The sequence below is a fragment of the Ictidomys tridecemlineatus genome, chromosome 11, assembly GCF_052094955.1.
Source record: "Ictidomys tridecemlineatus isolate mIctTri1 chromosome 11, mIctTri1.hap1, whole genome shotgun sequence".
NCBI classification, from domain to species: domain Eukaryota; kingdom Metazoa; phylum Chordata; class Mammalia; order Rodentia; family Sciuridae; genus Ictidomys; species Ictidomys tridecemlineatus.
In genome coordinates this window covers 127,043,399-127,067,456 of record NC_135487.1, presented here as the reverse complement: position 1 = coordinate 127,067,456, position 24,058 = coordinate 127,043,399, and the positions used below count along the sequence as shown (strand labels likewise).

At 34.1% G+C, this 24,058-nt stretch overlaps 1 protein-coding gene and 1 pseudogene across 6 annotated transcripts in view; both read right to left on the bottom strand.

Annotated features, from left to right (window-relative positions):
- Window positions 1-24,058, bottom strand: part of Ash1l (ASH1 like histone lysine methyltransferase) — a 176,655-nt gene that overhangs the window by 88,980 nt on the left and 63,617 nt on the right. For 5 of the 6 annotated variants that reach the window (XM_078027423.1, XM_078027422.1, XM_040287678.2 and 2 more), the window contains one exon: window positions 13,642-13,743. The exons of the other annotated variant lie outside the window; for it this stretch is intronic. In XM_078027423.1, the coding sequence (XP_077883549.1) occupies window positions 13,642-13,743 (102 nt within the window). The remainder of the gene's footprint in view (window positions 1-13,641; window positions 13,744-24,058) is intronic. 6 annotated transcript variants of the gene reach the window in all.
- LOC101963826 (iron-sulfur cluster assembly 1 homolog, mitochondrial pseudogene) lies at window positions 5,261-9,496 on the bottom strand (annotated as a pseudogene).

Here is a 24,058-nt window from a genome sequence, read left to right as displayed (position 1 = left end):
ACCAGTTGGCTATGGTGATGCACACTTGTAATCCCAGTGATTCAGGAGGTTGAGGTAGGAGGATCACCAAGATTGAGGCCATCCTCAGCAACTAAACAAGACCTTATCTCAAAACTTATAAAGTGTTGAGGATGTAGCTCAGTGGTAGTTGAGTGCCCTTGGGTTCAATCCCCAATACTGATTCGGGTAGAGAAGAGTGTTTTAATCAATAAAAACAATTTCCAAATTATTACCTTGATTTCCTTCAATTCTATTATAATAGTACTCTATTTAGAACCATCAATTTTGAAATAAATAACTTCAATTCCTCAAAAGAACTTCAATTCTTTCTTGACTTCAGGCCATTAAACATGTTGTTCTCTCTGCCTGGAATAATCTTTTCCCACAAATTCATCTGCTTAATTACTATTAATTATAAAATTTACAGTGAGAATATGACTTCATTAAGGATGACTTCCCCCCCTCAAACAGATCTCAACCTTAAATTAGGTCCCTTATTAAGAACTGCCATGATACTTTCTTCTGTTATAGCACTAATCATAATTCTAATTAGTGGTTTAATGCATATAACTTTCAAACAATGTTTGGACCATAGGTAAGGCAATGAGTAGTCAAATTCATTAAATTCATTTTATATTTCCAATGTCCAGGACATAGTTCATTATTACATAATTGAAGAATGAATCCTAGGTTCAAAATCTTAGACATTTATACCTCCTTTTTTCTTACATGAGCTGTTCAACATTACCTAATGAATTAAATTCATAAATAGTGATTTAAAACAGAATCCTAAAATAAGTAGTTTTAAAGCCTCTTCCTGAGGAACTTACTCGAGCACTTCATATGTATATTTTTTTCTCCTTGGTACTAGGGATTGAATCCAGGGGTGCTTTACCACTGAGCCACACACCCAGCCCTTTTCTATATTTTAATTAGAGACAGGGTGTCCCCGAGATGTGTAGAGCCTCACTAAGTTGCTTTGATGCCATGATCCTCTACCTCAGGCTCTGGAGCTGCTAGGATTACAAGTGGGCACCACCATTCCAAGCAGCACTTCATATTTTAAATTTTTCACATATTCTCAAATTCAGGCTTGCCAATTTTCTTGATGTCTAGGAAACAAGGCTGGGTAGCATATGTTTTATTTTTAATTAATTTCAATGTGGTGAGATTAAACATATCCCTTTTATATATAAATTTAAGTAGTTTTGATAAGCATGTCGTCTCCACTACAATGAATACATTTCCCTAAAAAGTTCTCTGTCCCCTTTCTATAGATAATCATTCCATCTCACAATTGTAATCAAAGAAGGGGGTAAAAACTACTAGATGTGCTTTCTCTTACTATGGATGTAATTTGTTTCTTTAGGATGTCATATAAATAGCAAGACACGAGTATGTACTCTATTGTCTGGCTTTATTCACATAGCACCATTTTGAGATTCCTTCATTTCTATATTCTCTTTTCACTGTTTCTAGTCACATATTACTTTGTATAATAATATAATTTTGAGTTATATTATCAGTTTTTCTTGCTTTTCAAAACTTTTTATCATTGTTACGGGGTAGAAGTAATAACTTCTAACAGATTTAATTTGCACTCCCCTGATGTTGAACATGTTTTCATGACTTCATTTATTTGCAAAATTGTCCCTCCCCACTCTCACCCTTAATGGGGATCAAACCCAGGACACCTTAAGCATTCTAGGCAAAAGTACTACCATGATCTACATTCCATGGCCTCATCAGCATTCTTTATGAGAAGATTCTATCCAAAAATTTTGCTGATTATTTTTAGTGGTTTCTTTCACTCTCTAGTTCGCTTTTACATTATTTTTTAAATGTTTTTTGAATGACAAAGTTTTAAAATTTTATAAAATAAAATTTCTTGTAAGGTCCTTATATTTTGTACTATTTAAGAAATCTCTGAATATTATAAAGCCATGAGGATTTTCTCCTATGTTTTCTTCTAAACATTTTACATTTTCAGAAACTTCAGAGAGATTGTAAGAACAACATAAAATTAAATTTTATACATGGTATGAGATAAGCAGCCAATAATCCCTTTTTCCCATGAAGATAACTAGTTTACAGCACTATTTTTTGAAAAGACTATCCTTGCCCAATTGAAATAGTCATATTTGTCAAAAATCAAGTGAAAGTCAAAATATACATAGGAGTATCTGTTTTGGGACTATATTGTTCCACTGAATGACATGTGTATACTTAAACCACTATCACACTGTCTTGATTAGTATAGCTTTATAAATAAGTTTTGATATCAGTTAGTGGAAATCTCCAATTTTGTTTCTCAAAAATGTGAAAGTGTTTGGTTTTTATAGGACCCATACATTTCTATACAAATCAACCTGTCAATTTATATAAAAATCCTGATTTTATTCAGAACTCACTGAACTTACAGATTGGGAGAAAACTCACATCTTAACAGCACTGAATCTTCCAAGCAGTGATCCAACATCTCTCTCCATTACTTATTCTTTATCAAAACTGCTTGTACTTTTTATTATACAGATAATGTACATATTTTGCCAGATTGATCCTAAAGTTTTTTTATGGCTTTTAATAGAATTGTAATTGTTATTTTGTTTATATTTGATTCTATAACTGTTCACTGATCAGGTATAGCAATAAAATAATTTGTATATATTCAGCTTAAACTCAGAAATCCTGTTAAACTCATTTATTAAGTCCAGTAATTTTTTTAAACAGATGCTTTAGGAATTTTTCTGTAGATTATTTAACTCCTTTCCTTCTTTCTTTCTTATCTGTAAAAAACTTAAGAATTTCTTTTTATTACCTTATTGCAATGGTTAGGACTTTGTTAAAATGTTGACTATAAGTGATGAGAGTAGTGGCAATCTTTACCTTGTTCCCAATCACAAGGGGAAAACAGTCTTCACCATTAAGTAAATTAGGTAAACTGTAGCTTCTTCTGTAGCTATACTTTATCAGGCTGAGAAAATTCTAGTCTATTATTATTTTTCTTCTTAAGTTTTAAATACTGTCAAATGCATCTTATAAATCTACGTAAAAATTATGCGATTTTTCTTATTTCCTGTTAAATTCAGAAAAAAAAAATGTTACTTGATTTCTCAATGTTAACCAAACTTTGGAGCTGGGAGTGGTGGCACATACCTGTAATCCTAGTGGCTCTGGAGGCTGAGGCAGGAGGATTGCAAGTTCAAAGCAAGCCTTAGCAACTTACCAAGCCCGTAAGCAACTCAGCAAGACCCTGACTTTAAAAAAGGGCTGAAAAATTTGTATGTAATTATTATTTTTTCCTTAAGTGGTTGACAGAATTTTTTATTAAAACTACTGGGTTTTGAGTTCTCATTGCCTAAAGATTTTTAATGAAATCAGAAATATTTTAGATTTTTTTTTAATCTTTGTTTACTTATTTTTATGTGCTGCTGAGGAACGAACTCAGTCACTCACGTGTGAAGCAAGAGCTCTGCCACTGAGCCACAACCCAGTCCAGTTATTTATTCGTGAGTGATTGTTTTGATTATTTCTAAGAGTATATTCCTTATATCTACCTTCTTAATTTATTTGCATGAAGATTTTTTCCTATGAATTCATAATTATTTTTAAAACTTACATGATCATAAAAACAACAAATATTAAAAGGCAAAATAAGTAATGCACACACTTGATAAAAATCAAATAGTACAAACACATCTTTATACCACTTCAGAGTCCTAGCCAAAATCTCTCCAAAAACTTTCACAATGTTTCAACACTTTGGTTAGGAATATGTGAATGTTTTTCCCACTTTTCCAGCTTTGATCTTGCACGATTAACTTATTTTCTTTATTTAAAAAAATTATTTATTAGTTCTAATCAGTTATACACGACAGAAAAAACATCTTGCATTCATTGCACACAATTGGAGTGAAATTTTTCACATCTCTGGTTGTGTATTTGCATCAAAATATTTGTGCTATTACTGTTACCCTTTCAAAGGAAGGATGATTTGTTTGAAGCCCCTTCATTCATTCCTGATACTGTTGTCTTTTTGCTTTCTTACTTCTTTTGGTCAGAACTCTTTGTTTTTTTTTTTTTTTTTTAAGCACATACACAAGTATTTCCCAAAGAACCAGCGAAATTTTCAATTTTGTATTTATTTCAGCTTTTATATTTATAATTTTCTTCTTTCTAATGTGGGTTTGTTTTCTTTTTCTAGCTTCCTAAAGGTAAAAGTAAAGTGGGTCACTTATTCAGGCCTTTTTTATGGGTACTGGGGATTGAACTCGGGGACACTCAACCGCTGAGCCACATTGCCAATAAATATTTTGTATTTATTTATAAACAAGGTCTCACTGAGTTGCTTAGTGACTTGCTTTTTCCTCAGAAAAAGGTGCTAAGCAATTCAGTTGAGACCCTGTTTTTTCTAAATAAAATACAAAATAGGGCTGGGGAATGTGGCTCCTGAGTTCCTAAGTCTGGCTTTGAACTCTAGATCCTCTTCCCTCAACTTCCCAAGCTGCTGGGATTATAGGCATGCACTACCACACCAGGCTCAGATCTTTGTTTTTTTAAAACACTGCCTTAGGTGTAATTTCCCAAGTTTTTATATACTTTTATTTAAAATATTTTATAACTTAGTTTTTGGGAATTCCTGTTTGACTTATGGGTTATTTAGAAGTGTGTTAATTTCCACATAGGGAACTTCAAGGTATCTTATTGAATTTTAATGCAATTCTATTGTCTGAAAATATTATGTGCATGAGATAAAACTTTAAAAATTTTTAAGAGATTTTATGACCCCAAATATAATGGTATTTTAGGAAAATTGCAAGCACACATCAAAAAGACATGGGGAAAATGTGTGTAATATATTCATATTTGTTGATAACTTCTGGCACTTTTTATTCCTGTGGTGAGTCTATGCTTGCCTCCACGATTTCCTTTCTGTCTGAAGAACTTCCTTTAGCATTTCTGCTACTGTAGGTCTTCTGGCAAAAGAGCCTTTAAAGTTTTTGGTTTTCTGTTCATGTTAATGTTACCTTCATTTCTGAAGAATATTTTCACTGATTAAAGTATTGTAAATTGACAAAAATTTTTTCAAAACTTGAAAGACATAATTATTGTTTTTTAAGAGCACAAAGTAGTCACATTTTAAAAATCAATAACAATCTCTATATATATAACTACATAAATTATAAGTAGATCAACAATTATATTACTAACATAAACTTATGAACATTTAAACTCAGCAACTTTAATCCATGATTCAGCTTTCAAAAAAAGTATATATGTCATCTTACAAAATATTTACTAAGTCAAACCGAGATAAATCAATAGATTAAATTACAAGAAAACTACAAGAAAAGTTGGTGACCAAAATACTAGATTAAAATATTGTATAAAGCCAGGAGCAATCGAGCACACCTGTAATCCCAGCAGCTTGGGAGGCTGAGGCAGGAGGATTGTGAGTTCAGTCAGCCTCAGAAAAAGGCAGGAACTAAGCAATTCAGTTGAGACCCTGTCTCTAAATAAAATACAAACTAGGGCTGGGGGTGTGGCTCCGTGGTTGTGTGCCCCCAAGTTCAATCCCTAGTTCTATCCCCCCAAAATTGTATAAAAATTTTAGCAATTGGACTTAGGAACCAGAAAGTGTATACATACTTGAAATTTAAAAAAAAGACTCCCAAGTCCTGCTTCACAATCACTATTTTACTCCAAAAGAATGAAGTGGGTTGAGCTGATACAATATTTTTTTTTCTGCTAATGTAGACCATTGTTTCTAAGTTCAAAAGAAACAATATGGAGACTAACATAAGAGTTTTAAAATAACATTTTGCCACTCAAAATAAAATATGAGGGGCTGGGGCTCAGAGGTAGAGTGCTTCCTAGCATGTGCAGGGCCCTGGGTTTGACCCTCAGCACCACATAAAAATAAATAAATAAATAAATCTATTGTGTCTGACTACAGCTAAAAAATATTTTAAAAAAATAATAAAATGAAACAAGATTTCCATCAACTTAAAAAGAAACCATCCAAATACTGACCAGATAAAGAAATCATACGACCATCATACTACTTAAGTGCAGAGTACAAGTATCCCCTATGAGGAAAAGGTATTGGGGGTATGGTCCCAGCTCTCCCTTAGGTTTCGATGGCTTCCCTGGAATTGTGTCTCCTCATACAGAACTGAGGAGGGTGGGCTAGATGGCTTTTTTAAATATTTATTTTTTAGTTGTAGTTGAACACAATACCTTTATTTCACTTATTTATTTTTATGTGGTGCTGAGGAACAAACCCAGGGTCTCGCACATTCGAGGCGAGCACTCTACCACTGAGCCACACAACCCCAGCCCAGCTAGATGGCTTGTAAGAGAACTTCCATCTAAAAGGATCTAGGCTTGAGATCCCATATCTGAGCAGTCTTGGGGGGGGGGGTAGAGGAAATATTCCTTATTTTTTGATACTATCACTTGGAACTATTCTGCACTATTGTTCAAGGAAATCTTTAACCAGTCCTGTTGAAGGATACACAAATAAGGCATTTGACAATTAAATTTTGGTGAAAATATTAAAAAGGGGCCATGTCAAGTTTGGGTAGAAATATAATGCATTGCTATGTTACTATCAGTAGTCAGGACTTCTCTGAATTTTGGGAACCAACCATCTGGTTGGGGAAATGCAGATAAAAATGCATATTAAAGCCATTTGATAGAAATCTAGCAATTATCACAGCTATTACCACATTTCCTGAACTGCTCCCAAGAAGGCAACATTAATGAAACTGGTACTAACAGAAAGGATGAAAGGGAGTCAAGTGAAGGGTAGGAGTTTTTCCTTTACAGAACAATAATCAGAAGAGAACAATTGCTTCTCATTTTCTGTCATATCACTTTTGAAATTTAACATACAGGCTTCATTTTCAAAATGCATCACTTTATTTTCCCCACAAGATGGCCACACCTTATAAACCTTAAGCATGTGACAGTCACATGATTCCTTTAGTAAGTACCAAGGCTTCCACAAGCTTTTCTGGAGTTTACAGCCAGATGAGTCCTCACATTTAAATTATTAATGGTTTCTCCACAGCCATTCGTTCCTTTGATGTTTGGGTTATTTAAGGCAAACTTACTGGATAATTTGTCTTCAACATAGTCCATTTCTGTTCCTAAAAGTATCAACTGTGCTTTCTTTTTGAAGAACACAGATTCCATCTTAAACAACTTCCTCAGAATCTCCTTTTGGTATGAAAGGTCAAAACATTACAGCCCCTGGTTTGAACACTGACTTTCACACATATGTGTTCAGGCTTATCTTTAAGAAGCTGTTTTATCTTGTTTATTGCTGAAGGTGTCAGGGTGAATGCAGCTCAGGTGGGTTGCAGCTTTCTCTTGCTGAAAGCATGGACAGTGGCCTGAACTAATGAGGCTGACAAATTCACCAATATACCACTATAGTCTTGGGCTCCAGCTTGACCACCTCAGCTTCTCTCCAAAAATACCTAATGTGTTGACCCCCACTGTGTGTGTGTTTTAAATATATATATTATTGTACTTGTAGACGATACAATGCCTTTATTTTGCTTATGTATCTTTATATAATGCTGAGGATCGAACAGAGGGCCTCAAATGTGTTAGGCAAGCACTCTACCATTGAGCTACAACCCCAACCCTCTCCATTGTGTTTTGACTTATGAAATTTTATTTTTTTAAGTACTGGGGATTAACCCAAGGGACACTTTACCCCAGATCTTTACAGGTTTTTTTTTTTTAAACTTTTATAAAATACTTTATTTTTTAGTTACAGGTGGACACAATGCCTTTATTTATTTATTTTTATGTGTTGCTGAGGATCGAACCCAGGGCCTCTCACATGCTAAGTGAGCGTTCTACCACTGAGCCACAACCCCAGCCCCCCAATTCTTTTTATTTTGTAATTTTTATTTTGAGGCTATCCTTGAGCTTGTGATATTCCTGCTTCTGCCTTCTGAGGATTACAAATGTGCACCACTGTGCCTGGTTTGGCTTATAAAATTTTCTGACAATAAATGTATCTGCTGTAAGCCGTTGTTATACTCCTCTGTATGTTGGGTGTTTCTTCATTTTGCTTCGCCTGGAAATTTTAAGATTTTCTCTTTACATCTAGTTTCCAGAAGATTGATAATGATGTCCCAGTGCATGTACACACTGTGGGTATGTGTTTATCCTGCATGGGACTGCAAAGCTTCATGGATCTAAAGATTATTGCTTTTATTAATTATGGAAATGTATTGAACACTATTTCTTCAAATGTTTTCCATTCTCTTCATTATTTTTGGAGATTTATTCTAATCCTCATTAATTTGCATGATAAACAAAAGTAGCCTTAAATTATAGATGAGAAAACTGCGGTCTGAATAGTTTATACAATTTGCACAATATTACACATTATTACTAAAGGTAAATCAGTCACATCCAACTTCAAAAGTGCATAGTTTTCTTGCCATGTCATAATATTTTCTCTTCTTTCCCCACTTAGAATACTTTTAGCCACAGCAAATACATAATGTCTTTAAAGTCTCAATCCCAAGTTTATGGAAGCCTTTTATGATTAACCTTAATATGGGTCCCTGAATATAGCAGTTGCTCAATATTATAATTACAAAAGAACTACTTCTCATCAGTATAACAATATTTGCAAATCAACTAAGGAAAAATGAAATGATTCTATAAAACACTACTGCAGAACTTTGTTTTTCAGGAAGGGTTAAGTTACTGTGAATTCTGTCCTAACTAAAATCTTCAGGGTTATATCAAATATCTGAGGAAATAAGAAAATAAACAGAATTACCTTAAAAGTTGCAAATATAAGGCGGGGAAGGACTATCACAGAAGTAAACACTGGCAAAGAGCACTCAAAAATATTCACCTTCCTATTAAGTCTTAAAGACCTAATATGATATTTAACACACTCTAGGAAGACTTAGATCTTTTTCACCAATTATACTTTTGCTACACTACACTCCTGGCTTGCATAATAATGACAGTGACTACAGCTGTTAGTTGAGTCATATACTCTGTTAGTATATGATCCCTTTGGATTTATTTCAAAACAGGAAAATTACTTCAAAGATCCGGCAAGTGATGTCTTATAAAAAAATGCATACTACTTTTTATTTACACATTGTTTATATACTTTACTTCACAGATGATAGAGCTATTGTATCCACTGACTATACCTAGAATAGAACATGGTTCTGGTTATTTGCCTTTAAATTGCAAAATAAAGACTGTTGTTTCCTTTGTTGATGAACATGTGAGAATATTAGGTCAAAGATTAAGAACATAAAGCAACCTAAGACAAAATCTAATTTAATACGTTTTGGGGGGTGTCTCACAGAGAATACAAATTTGTTGGACAGAGCATTAATACAACCTTATAGTCAGGAAATCTTTTACCTGCTCTTTTCAATGCCAAAACCAAAACAATGCACTGTGGGTGTTTATCCTGCATGGGAATGAAAAGCTTCATGAATCTAGAGGTTTCCTTCCCTTTATTCTCTTCTGTGATAGGTTTATTTCTATTTGCTTTCACTTCGGTAAGTGTCAGTTTTTGGCAATTCCAGTTGTATGTATGAAAATCTGATGTGGTCTTCTATCCTGCTGGAGTCCTAGGCTTTGTCCTTCATCTACTAGCACCTGGATATGTTACAACTAATAGACTCTCAATCTCCAGGTATCAAGCAAGCAGATGCTGGACAGCTCTAGTGCTTATTTATGAATCAAACTTATTAAAAAATCTCTGGTTTCCTATTATTTCAAGGTTTGGTAATGTTCCAAGAATGTTGCCATATTTTATCTAGTAGTTTTAGGTTTAAGGTAATAACAAATTTGTTAGCTCTGTACATCTAATCCATCAAAAGGGTAATAAATAACTCTAATCTGTAGTAATACCACCAAAATTCTTTTGCAGTGCTGGGGATGAAACCCAGATCTTCACACATGTTAGGTTATCATTTGACTACTGAGCTACATCCTCATCTGGCCACCAGAATTTTAACAGTTCTAAATTACCCCTTTCAAGCTCACAAACTGTTCTAATTGCATACCCCTAGACTTTGGTTCTTACTCTCCCAATCATTCAACATTTTGTTTAAATCTTTGACTTCTTTGTGACACTGATGTTAACTACTTTTTTCTACTCTTTACCTTCTCCTTTTTTAGGCATCTATAACAGTGCTGTTTGATTTTTCCTATTTAAGTCACATTCACTAACATTTATTCTTCCTCTTTTCTTCCCTTCCAAATGCTAATGTTTCTTAGGTCTCTATCCCATTCATCTCTTCATGTTATAATTTTTTCCTGGGCAATCTCACTCATTACCAAATTCAAGTTTACACATGTATTGATAGGTCTGTATTTCTACAGAGAGGTCACTGAAAATATAAACCACTACTTCCAGCTGTCTGTTAAACATCTCTATCTCAACAGCCTGAAAACAGTTTAAATTAAATATATTCATATATTTCTGTTACACTCCATTTTTCTCACTACAAAGTAAAAATTTTCTAAAACACATATATGTGTATTCATAAATATTTCCTGTCCTACCTTAGAAGAATTACACTTTCCAGTCCACACTGATATAAGACTGAACTTGCTCTTTACTATGACCCTTTCCTCTGTCTCATAAGATAAGCAACAATCGTGAGACGCTATTTTGTGAGCTAAGGTACTAGAGAAGATAACATGCAGGAGACTTCAATAATATTTTTTTGGGAACAGATATTTGATGGTCACATAACGTGAAAAAAAGTTGTTGTTATTTTAAGCCCTAGGACTGAGAGATAATTTTTTAGAATTGTGCATCTTTGTTGATTCTGCCTAATATGCCAAAAACTTATCCTCCTTATTCAAAATCATTCCATAGTTCCTAATTGCATCCACAATAAGTTTCAGCTCCTATGAATGAAAAGCAAACTGCATGTGATAGAGTCCATTATTACTTTTACACCTCACTTTCAACCACTACCATCATAACTACTCCTTGGACACAGTCATACCCAATAATATGTTCTTCCCCTATTCTATTTCATGATTTTGTGCCTTTCTGAGGATGTACTAATGTTACTTTGTTAAACACATTTGTAAACTTTATATTGTCCCACTTATTTATACTTAAATTTAATATACAACAGTGTATGTACTACTTTTTCAGGGGCAACAACATTAATCATTGGAAGGGATCAGTGTGTCATCGCATCTGTTACTTTTATTTGTTTATTTTCATATGGTGCTGAGGATCAAACCCAGGACTTCACACGTGCTAGGCAAGTGCTCTGTCACTGAGCCCAGTTCCAGCCCCATGTCACCATATTTTGTATACTGCTCTGTGAAAAGAATTTAACATACTGTTTATTGATGAATATGCCTGAATTCTTGATAGTAGTAACTTTATCTTATTGATGTTTGAATCCTAATGTACATTACCAACAATAACCCTTAAAACACATTTGATTTATTGGTCTCATGGTAAGAGAAACTTTATGGATTTCGATATTCTCTTTTCTGTTTACTAAATTAAGCTGAGAAACTTTACCCTAGTCTAGATAGACCACATAAAAATTAGTCATTCCTTGTTAAACAGTTTGAAAATCTAACGTAATATAAAAACAAAACAGCATAAGAAACACAACTATCGCTGATGTTTAAATTCCACTGTATAGCTGGGCACAGTAGAGCATCCTTGTAATCCCAGGAATCTGGGTGACTGAGAAAGGAGGACTGCAAGATCAAGGCCTTACTGAGTATCAGATGAGTGAAACCCTTAAACATGGCTGTGATCCTGCAATCTGTACACGTAGGAAAAATAAGAATTCATACCCCATTTGAATCAAAGGTATGATATACGATATGAAAGAGCTTTGTAATGTTTTGAGCAATCAATTAAAAAACAAAACAAAACAAAAAAAAAGGGGCTGGGCTAACTCCAGAGGTACTGTTGAATCTCTCGTATTAGAAAAGAAAAAGAAAAAATCCAAACAAAATATAAGATTTCATTTTACCTTAGGCACAGTACTACTAATAAAGAGCTTCTAGAATGTTGTAGATAATCATTAAGTAAACTCAACAAATACTATGCTGATACAATTTGACAGGAAGACTTATACTGATGAAAAAACTAAATGCTATGGCTAAAAGGCATAAGAGATCTACTAATCAAAGACAGAGATAGAAAAGTAAAAGATATGTCATTTCCTTGCTTAAGAACTTTCTACCTTTCACTGTGTTTAAGTTTCTTACTACTGGTCCCTACTTACCCTTCCAGCTTTACATTGAAAAACTGTCTTTATTCTAACTATAATGGTTCTTTTATTTATTTTCTTGAACACCCTATTCTCTGTTTTATATATATTATTCTCAGTGCCTGGAATGAACATGCTATTCCCAATCTCTCCTGATAATATTAATAAGTTTAAAATTATTTCTTAATCCTCAGTAAATTCAGATATATGTTTTTTAAAGAAAATTAGGGGCATATCCATAAATTTTTTTGTGTGTATATGGTAGGGATTGAACCCAGGATCTTGTACATGCTAAGCACATGGTTCCTCCACCATTAAACTACATCCCTCAGTCCTAAATCTGTGTATAAAATATAAAAATATGTTATATTGTATTAATTAGTTGGGTTTAATTTACTTACTTATTTTTGGTGCCTGGGATTGAACCTAAAGGCACTTAACCACTGAGCCAGATTCCCAGACCTTTTTATTTTGAGACAGGGTCTCAGTAAGTTGCTTAAAGCTTCATTAAGTTGCTGAGGCTAGTCTTGATCTTGCAATCCTCCTGCCTCAGTCTTCCAAGTCACTGAGATTACAGTCATGCACTAATACATCTGGCTCAGTTTTGTATAACTCAAAATAAACATATATTAGAAATTTAAGGGGCTGGGGATGTGGCTCAGGCGGTAGTGTGCTTGCCTGGCATGCGTGCGGCCTGGGTTCGATCCTCAGCACCACATACAAACAAAGATGTTGTGTCCACCGAAAACTAAAAAATAAATGTGAAAATTCTCTCTCTCTCAAAGAAAAAAATTAACTGTAAAAAAAAAAAAAGAAATTTAAAGTTGAGGATAAAAAACAAATTATTTAATAGAGGTTCTTCTCATGCCTAATAATTATTTTGCATGTCCTCAGAGATCTGTGAATGCTCTTTGGAAGTTATTACTTTACCATAGAACTTTACATGTATATAAGAACTTATTAAATGCCTCCAATCCATACTCCCCTGTTAGGCAACATGTTCTAACTTCAATTTGGCTTTTTAAAGAGTAAGACTTACATTGTTTCAATGTACATTATTACTAATTCTCATGTACCAAGATCACTTTTCTTTCTTTGAGTACTTGGGATTGAACCCAGGAGCATTCTACCTTTGAACTAAGTCTCCAGCCCTTTTTTATTCTTATTTTTTGAGACAGAATTTAGCTAAGTTTCTCAGGCTGGTCTCAAATTTGCAATCCTTCTGCCTCAGGCTCCGAAGTAGCTAGCATTATAAGGGTGCACCACGGTGCCTGGCCACATTAGTTTTCATAATAAAATTATATTGTAAGTCATTCACAACAGGTGAACAGGTGAGAAACCCTGAAAATCTGTTAAAATAAATAGTACTAGCCTGTGGAAGAAGTACTCTCAGATGAAGATCTTTTCCGGGTAGGGCTACAATTTGTGCTCTCTGATGGTCGCTGGGAAGGTTTATCTGAGTTTGACTGGGAACCTAGAAAGATAGGAAGAGATAGAAATCATAGGAAACTTCAGGTCTAACAATAATGTCAAATCACTCACTCTGTATTATAACTGTGTATTTCAGTTGCTGTCATTGCCATTCACTGTAATAACATGACTTGTAAGCTGGCAATAAGAGGAAAATAAACAAAGGACAAATCACACTAGATGTTGCGGCAGAATTTCGCAGATTTCATAATTTCTCTGGTTACATTAGCAGAGGGAAAACTAGTCTTAGTAAAAGAATGAACAAAAAATATACTTTTGGTTTTACCATTTTGAATACAAATCCACTCCTGGTTTCTGATTAAAATTCATAACATAACTGACAAACAAATCTAACCTATGTATTTTATTTAATAAAATCAAGGATAGATAGTAAAGGGCTGGACCTTAAATTCACACATCCTATCTAATTCTCAGAAAAATTATTTACACTCTATGTACTATTTCTATAGAAAATTTTGAAAGAACTGGAAATTAATTCATCCACAGAGGAGAATAATCTCCTTTAAAGTTTTATAGTGAAGGAATCTTGGTTTATACATTAAAGCCATGAAAACAAATTTAATTTCCATTCAAATAGTCTCATAATTTTAGGAAAACTCCAAATCGATGTAGCATAATTTAACATATCTCTTTCTGAAAAGTATATTATTGTTCAGGAAAGTTTATTTTCCTGAGTAAAAGTTGGTTCTGATAGCAGTTTGCTTGTTTTCTAAAAAGTCAGCTGTTGAAAAAACACAATGCATGCCCATTTCATGTTTGTTTAAAAAAAACCAAAAACCTCTAGGAGTACTCTGAAATGTTCGTTTTTACCTTGAAAACAAATTACAAATAAAAAGCTGTAACATATCATTGGAGACACAAAAGGTAAAGGAAATCAAAAACTTGAAGATGAGATTTTTAAGATCTGCCTCTAAGAGTTACATCTTTAATGAAGAAGTGACTAAATCACTAAAGGACAAGGCAGGGACAGAAGAAATGAATGGAGCTAAGTTTCAAATATTTTCCTTTCTCTAAGAGGAATAGTAGACCACCAAGCTTTGTTTTAATTAAGTAGTTTTGTAAATCACATCACTGTAAATACTCTTTCAGCAGGCTACTGGCAGCATTACTCAGGTGAGAGATAAGACTTGCCATTGAAGAGTAAAAAGTTAGATTTCTAGAGAAACTAATGTGATAGTAGAACCTACTTCTAAAACACAGTGATGAATGATATAAGATCTATTCAAGAAGCAAGATTGTTTATTGTTGAATTTTTAAAACAGATAAAAGGGATTTTAAAAACTAACAGTGTTAATAATCCCCCTAGAGTATGATTCAGATAGGATAAGATTTCCACTAAAGAGCTAAATGTCATTAAAAAAAGAAAAACCAAAAGAGCTAAGTATCATAATAAAACATCTAAGAAGTAAAAGCCCAGAAAACAACGAAGACTTTAAAGTAGTAATACTGAAAACTTCATATATGGGACAGATATATATTTCCTACCGAGACACAGTCAAGACAGAAGACAATAGTGGCCAAGAAGCTTGAGACATCATTGAACTCTATTAGCATTCCTGATAAATGGCCAAACAATCATAGATTAAGTGCCAGGGGAAAAAAGGGGATCAGAGAGCACTTTTTATAAAGTCTTCGCTAAAGTTACTAACTACCATATATTGAGTGTATTTTACATGCTCAGTACTGATAGAAATAAGCCCTCAAGGAGCTTACTTAGGGTTGTGCACGTCATCATGTAATTCAGGTGGCAACTGTGCCATTCATTCTTGAGCTCTGTCTTCAGTTGCTAAGCTATTTGGTAACTTTTCCCAAATTTCTTGGTCATCTTCAAGAAAGTCTTGATGAAGGCTTCAACTATACCTTTGATCATAAGGATATCCTGAGAATCACCCTGCCTGGCCTCACCCACCTCAGGGTAAAAGAGGGTACAGGCACTTTCTTCAAAGCTCCTTCTTTGGTGGCATCTGGAGCTGCAGAGGAGGCAGTGGGAGGTGGAATGGGGGTCAGATCCCCGGAGATCGTTATTGGCAGCATTGTACAGCAATTCCTGAGAAATTGAAACAATTGAGAAAGAGATGGCTTAGCTCACTTAGCTTTTGAGCCATTTTTCATTTCCTGAAAGTAATGGAGGCCAGCAGCCTATTCTTAGGATTTAATAAGAGACTGGAATAAAACTTCATTCAGGAAGGTTTTAATTTTAAAAGTCTGTTTGAATTCCCTGTTCATATAGAGCAGAGTTCCTCGTAAAATTATTCCACATTTAAAGAGAATAAAGTTGTATTCCTGAGATAGAGATTTCTAGGCTTGATAATCATCAGCTCTAGAATCTTATTTCATTCAATAACAGTGTTATAGGAATAGTAAGAAGATGAGAACACCTGAAAAAAACATTACACAATGATGTAAAGCAAGTAAGTTTAAGATTGAAAAATGATGCCATAACTTATGTGCAAGAAGCAACAACCTGTTAAAGATGCACAAAAGTTTGCTAAAATTAGGCTACCAGCAGAAATCATATGAAATCTGCAAAAACTATCTCCATTACTGCCAGAAACATACTCTTAGGTAAGTCCCATTATGCAGTACAGTGTCTAAGGAAGAACAAGATACTGTCCAGAGAGAACTAGTGAATCTATTTCAACAGAGACCAATATACCTGTTTTCAAAGCTGGAACAGTGGAATGCAGAATTGATGTGGAATGGTGTTAAGTATATGGACTATAGAGAAAGGCATCGTGGGGTTGATTCCTAGATCAGCAATAAATTAAATTACAGGAGCGAGGCAAGTAAATGTGCCTGAATTTTGGTTTATTAAAGCACTCTAAATCACATGATTGTTTTGAGACCTGAAATGAGATAATGTAATACAAAATCACTTTACAATATTCAAAGGATTTTACAATTTTTAGTGACTGTTACATATAAATTGGCTCCCTATGTTTATCATGAAACATCTATCTATATATTTATCTATTTGCTTTTGCTGCTAGGGATTGAACTACGCATGCTAAGAACTTGTTCCACCATGCAGCTACACACTAGCCGTAACATGGAATTTTTACAGTTTAAATATTTATTTATGTCACTGACAGAATAACATTAAATACTAAATTAAAAATTTTAAAAGTACAGACATTTAAGCTAAATTAGGGAGCTAGAAATAAACTATTATTTATTTATCTTAAATGTAAAGCAAATCTAATCAAGAAATACTCTTAAAATAGCTACCTTTGGGGCTTGAGGTACTTGCAGAATTAAAAAAAAAAAAAAAAAGCTTCTCTGAAGTGAATCTTCTAATTCACCAATCCTTCACCATAGTTTATGTAGAGTTGGGATATGTTCTGGATTATGGCAATAAAACCATGTGATCAAGGGATGAATATGAACCAGAAATTGTCTTTCTGTTCAGTTCTTTACCAGGACAAAGTAGTTTTCTGTTTCCCTTATACAATTCTTCTAATTCATAGGTGACTTAGGAAATTTACTGTTTTTCTTGGTATATTTATCATATAAAGAATGTTTGTTCAGGTCTCTAACAGTGGACATTTTACATCTGCTTGGAAGAATGTGTAAAAACTCTTTACTCCTCAAAGTACAAGAGGCATGTGTGTCCTGAAGTTCAAGAAAATTTCACACTTTTTCAAACTACACAGAGAACACAAAAAAATTTTGACATTAGAGTTCCCATCATTTTTCATTTCAATTTATTGTTAAGAATATGTAAGTATTTCACAAGCAAACAGGGAATATAAGTGATAATTTCACAATTTACAAAATTTGGGGGATAAAAAAAACAACTGGGTGTATCATTACTCAGATGAAAGTTTTAGAAATATGTTTAAAAATTCTATACACATAAGTGAAGGAAGTGAAAATTACAGATAAATCACAAAAAAAGGCCTATCTAAGTAAAATTGGCAGTATATATTGATCACCAATATATTCTTTATTGGAAATAAAGCCCTTCATGTAAACCAGAAAGCAGGCTACTACTAAAAAGGGAAAATAAAAGAGAATCATAAATTGAGATAATAGACATAGGATACAAAGAATTTAAAATGAACCTGGAATGTGGACATGAGAAAGAGCCTTGAAACTAGTTATGACAGAGTCTGGATTTTATTTGGCTATTATTTGATGAACTTTAAAGATGAAGACAGGTTTTGAGAAATCACCTGTGTCAATTTAGATGAGAAAAGACTACTTTTCTAGCAAAAACAATAAGATGAAATTATGGATAAGAATGTTGGAAAGGTAAAAAAGGAAAAAAGAACACAAATGATTTAAGGATAAGATTCCGGAAATCCTACATTCTACACAAAAATGAGCAGATGCCAAGAAGCTACTTTGAAGTCAATTTGTTTCAAGAGATTTTAATGAATTCTACATAGGAAGAAGTGAAATAAACCTGAGATAAAAGATGCCTGTGAGGAAAATTCAAATAGGCAAAGATATCAGAATAACTGAGGCAATTCCACTGTAGTATCCATGTGAAGAGGGATAGAGACATCACAAAGAAAACATGACAATAAAAATTCAACCCATTTCATTGAAGCCAGAGCATCCCCGGCTAAAAAATGAGGAATTTCCTTAATGCCAAAATATAAATTAGTTAAGAAAACACAGTGTATGAAATTAATAGTTTGGTTTAATAGAACATATATTTCTTTAGTCTAAATTCAATATTAAAACATATTTCTTTAGTCTAAATTCAATATTAAAACTTCTATAACTGAGTTTTAGACACCTACTGGAGTTAAATACTATATATTCCCAAATAACTAGGCAATTATTTAAATAATTAGAACGTGTGATATATACAATGCTATAAGTATCTTTGGGTAAACTACTTAAAAAAAAAAAAGGTCAAGTGTGCTAGATTTGGAATGATAAAAGTAGTAGTCAGTTCAAAGATGATATAAATTTTCATGTATTTTAAAAATTTTAGATATTTAAAGTGTTCATTTCCACCAAAATTGAAGAATGTTATAAAATTTTACTTAAAAATATTTTTTGGGAGGGGCTGGGGATATATCTCAGTTGGTAGAGTGCATGCCTTGCATGCACAAGGCCCTGGATTCAATCCCAAGCACCACACACACACACAAAAATTTACTTTTGTTATTCATAATTCATAATTATTTGGGAAGTGTGTTAACAACTAAACCAAAACTGGTTGTCATAAAAATGGTTACACAGTAACAGAATATGAACTTAAATAGCAAACTATTAATACATTTTTGATAAAGATTTTTAGTTCCCAGATTCAAGTTGTGAATCCTTTGATTCACAGCTCCCATCAGCCAGGGAAGCTTCTTGTCGATGAGCTGAATAAATGCCGAGATAAAAGCTAGATTTACAATAAAAACAGCTGTTTCCAATTGTGGGAAATGCTTTTATAGAAAGTAATACATTTTATTTGACTTGCCAATTAAATGTACAACAAGAGAGAATGATTCAGAGCCTATGCTGACAATTTCTAAGCTAAAAAGTCTGTTTTTCTCCCTCTAATTGGACTATTTCTCATAATGCCCAAATCAGATTATTTACTGAAATGGAATCCCTCTGGAAATTCCCAGAATTGTATTAACCACCACAATCAATTTTATGCTTTTATCTCCACATGTACATGTTATTTTTGTGTGTATCTTAGATACAACTCTAGAGAAATTGTCTGAAATTAGAATATTCTGACTGATGCTTATAACCCTTCAGTTAAAAAGAAAACAAGTGCTGGGTGGTGTCTTAAATCTGTAAACCCAGCTACTAGGGAGGCTGAAGCAGGAAGATTCCATAGTTCAAGTCCAGCTTGAGCAATTTAACTATACCCTGTCACAAAATTTTTTAAAAAGCCAGGGTTATAGCTCAATGGGAGGGCACATAAGGGTTCAAGTCTCAGTGGCACAAAAGAAAAAAAGAACTCAGTATGCTGCTTCAACCAGTATGCTTTCACAGTGGATACATTTTCCCCCCCAAACAAAAACATATAGGCTTCATTTACTTTAGGGACATAAATAGCCAATATAGAGTGTTTCACATAGATAATGCATACTACTTACAAAGCAGTAAATCACCAACACTAACGTCTCAGGGTCTGCATGTTTGATCACTTGTAAGCGATAAATACTAAATATAAAATATCACATGCTACTGCTTTGTCCATTTTGAAAATCAGGTTACAAGTTCTACCATGAGCTTTAAAAAACAATGCTGAAAAACAGGAAGGAATCTCTGACATTCTGGATCAGATACTCTTTTTAACTAGAAGTATTTCATATCTATCCAACATAGATCAATTAAAAAATAGAATCCTTTCTAAGGATTGGGTGAGATCAGGAAACTTGATATAATTTAAGTATGTAATGTGAAATTACTATTTAATTTGTGAAAGGCTGATTTCAGATTGGTAGTCTTTAAATATTAATATAGAATAAAATGTAAATTAGAAAAATAAGCCAAACACCACATAACTTATAAAAATTCATTAATTTGTTATTCTGAATTTTTCTTTTTATTTGGTACTTGGGGTTGAACTCAGAGGCACTCGACCACTGAACCACATATTTAAAAGAAAGTCTATCGAAAGAAGAGACTAGGCCAGGCATGGTAGCACAGCTTAGTAACACTCTATCTCAAAATAAAATTAAAAAGATGGGACCGGACACAGTGGCCTACTCCTGTAATCCCAGCAGTTTAGGAGGCTAAAACAGGAGGATCACAAGTTCAAAGCCAGCCTCAGCAAAAGCAAGGCACTAAGCAACTCAGTGAGACCCTGTCTCTAAATAAAATATAAAATAGGGCTGAAGATGTGGCTCAGTGGTAGACTGCCCCTGAGTTCAGTCCCCAGTATTCCCCCAAAAAGAAAAAAACCTTAACATTGTCATAATACTATTAATGAAATTATAGAATTTGTCCAAATTTCACCAATCTCCTTTTCCTGTTTTAGGATCAAATCTAGAATATCTCCCTCCATTCTCCTTTAGTCTCCTCTGATCTTTAAAAGTTTTTCAATCTTTCCTAGTTTTCTCAGGTCCTTAATACTAAAATGTCCCTTCTTCCCCCCATTAGACTGGGATTATGGAGTTTCAGAAAAAATACACAAGGATGAAGTTCTCTTATCACATTATATCAGAGAATACATAATATCATCACATCTTAACATAGGTGAAGTTTATATTATATGAGGTTAAGGGGCTGCTGGCAGGCCTCTTCATGTTAAAGTTACTATTTTTAACTTTCTATTCTTTATTCCTTGGAAATGAGTCACTATTATCCAGCCTGTATTCAAGTAGAGGGTAATTAATCTCCACCTCTTTAAAAGTGGATGACCTATATATTATTTGGAATTCTTCTGTAAAGAATTTTTGCCCCTTTTCTTCCATGTATTTATATAGCCAATAATTTATTTTTATCAGCATGAATTAATAGATATTTTTAAAGGTAATAACCTAATAGTTGTAAGCACAAGAAGACCAGGCTGGACACAAACTTTACGGATCAGCCAAAAGCCTTTATTTAGGAATGGTATCATGGATCTGATGGACCCACTCTCCTGGTGGAAAATGAGCCACTAAATAAAAAGAGGAGACTGGGCTTACATAGGTTAAGTGTCTCAGTTTGGGCACTCAGGAATTTGGGGTCTGTTTTATTGGGCAAAATGGGAGGGAGTCTGAGGTTGGTGGTTAGTCTCTGGGATTTATCTTACTGGACCAGATGGAGGGCCTGGGTCAGTGGTTGGTATCCTAAAGGATTTGTTCAGGGAAGGATTAATGCTTTGGCCTCTTCCCAGAGACTGCCTTTCTAGGTTTGATGGACGCCTCCTCCCCAGGGTTTGTTTTATCACCAGAAAAGAATGTACTAGGAAAGGATTAATGCTCCCAATGTACGGTTGGCTTTCTCACTCCCCTTTTCTCAGGCCTATTTTGGGGTTTGTCATTTTCCATATCTAATAATATTTATTGTTTTATTCATTATTTATTATGTTGCTTAAATTGTACCAGTTTGGGTTAATGGGAACTGTTTTAGGATAATAATGTTCTAAAGGTAATCAACAACTTTGTACAAAATATGAATGTTTTTTGGGCATTTTAACATAATATCAAATTAACGTAAAATGAATATATCTTATGTATGTGGTATATGGGAAGAAAAAACAATGGAAAATTCAGGAGATCAATTTAAAAGAACATATAGTTATGCTTTTTTAAAAAATGTTTTTTAGTTTTAATTGGACACAACACCTTCATTTTATTTGTTTGTTTGTTTATTGTTTATTTAGTTTTATGTGGTGCTGAGGATTGAACCCAGTGCCTTGCACATGCTAGGCAAGTGCTCTACTGCTGATCCACAACCCCAGCCCCTAGTTATTCTTTTTAAAGTGATTTTTTACATATAAGATTTAAGCATGAGTAAAATTCATTGAAATTGCTAGAAAATAGAAAGACAACAGCAAAAGTGAAAGGTGAAAATATCTTAATTATCAACATATCCCCTCTTTCCATTCACAAAACACATCCCAACTGCCTAACTGATCTAAAACCTTGTCATTCTTGACTATAAACTCCCTTAGGAAACTCATGTGAGTTGGGTGTGGTGGTGCTTGCCAAGGATTCCAGAGACTGGGAGGCTGAGTCAGGAAGATCACAAGTTCAAGGCTAGAGTTGGCAACTCATCAAGACCCTGCCTCAAAATAAAAAATAAAGGGTAAAGCCAGTCACACTGGCACATGCCTGTGATCCCAGAGGTTCCGGAGGCTGAGGTAGGAGGATTGGAAGTTCAAAGCCAGCCTCAGCAACTTACTGAGGCCCTAAGTAACTCAGCCGTTGGGCTCCATCCCTGGTACCCACCACCTGCCGCCCGTCCACCCCCACAAAAAAATCATAGTCTGTGTACCCTAAATATTATCTTTTCTTTTTTGTGGCTTCCACAATAAGTCACTAAAATTTCAGGTTTGATTTCTTGTGCTGTAGATCCATATGTCACAAAATAGCATGAAAGCCAAATCTGCTTTCTGTATTCACTCTTGTTCCCCACCCCCTTTTGTTTTGGTATCAGAGATTTAACCCAGGTCTGCTTAACCATTGAGCCACATACAGAGCCCTTTTTATTTTTTGAGATAGAATCTCACTAAATTGCTCAGGGCCTTGCTAAATTGCTAAGGCTGGCTTTGAACTTGCAATCTTCCTGCCTCAGCCTCCCAAATCGATAGGATTACAGGTGTGGGCCCCAGTGCCAGGTTACCAATCTTTTCTTTTTGCATACCGCCTCATTTCACTTAATCTCATTACTATTCAACTAATTGCCCAAAAGGAGTACCTGCGAGCCATTCTAATATCCTTCACATTTTCTTCTTATTTGTTCCTTCTGAATGTCTTTTCTATCCGTGACTTCAGGCCACCACACTATTTTGCTGAAACGGTTTCTAAACTGATCTCTTTTCTCTAATCCACCTTTCTTTCACATTGTCATCAATGTAGTCTCATCAAATCAATCTTCTGCTTAAAATCTTCAATTTCCTTTTGTTTACACGGTAAACTTAAAACCTTTTGGTGTCTTATAAACAAAAAGCTTTATGATCTTTCCTTGTCCATTTTTCCAGCCTCATCTCTTAGGTTCCACATCAGGCTATTAATACTTAAAGAAGTACAGTTATCTCCAAGCCCCTGACAAAACTCATTTCTCGGTCAGAAATAGTTTTTACTCCTGGTTCTTTGTATGCTAAATTCAAAACCCTTTCTCAACTCTTAAAAAAAGTGAGTCCCTTGTTTCTCTGTTCCTAAAAATACCTTGAAACATCCCACTATTTGTTGAGGGTAGAATTTAAAGTTATTGAGGGCTATTTTCCTTATACCTAGCACACAACACGCACAAAATAATGGTTTACTGAAAGGTTAGTTACTCTTTTTTAAAAAAAATATTTTTATATATATCTTTAGTTCTTGATGGACCTTTATTTTATTCACTTATTTATATGTGGTGCTGAGATCAAACCCAGTGCCTCACACCTGTAAGTAAGTGCTCTACTACCGAGCCACAACCCCAGCCCAGGATAGTTACTCTTAAGGGAATATTTAAGAACAAAAGTCATATACTTAATGTATACCTTACGTAAATTAAGTTCTGTCCTTAAAAGGATCAAATTTGAAGATATCTGAGGTTGAAATTTTGCTAAATTTTATTTAAGTAAAAAATTTTCCTCAGTGTGTGTGTGTGCAAGCACACAGCACTGGGGACGGAACATAGAGGCACTCAACTACTGAAGCATGCTCAATCACTGAAGTGTGTCCCCAGCCCTTTAA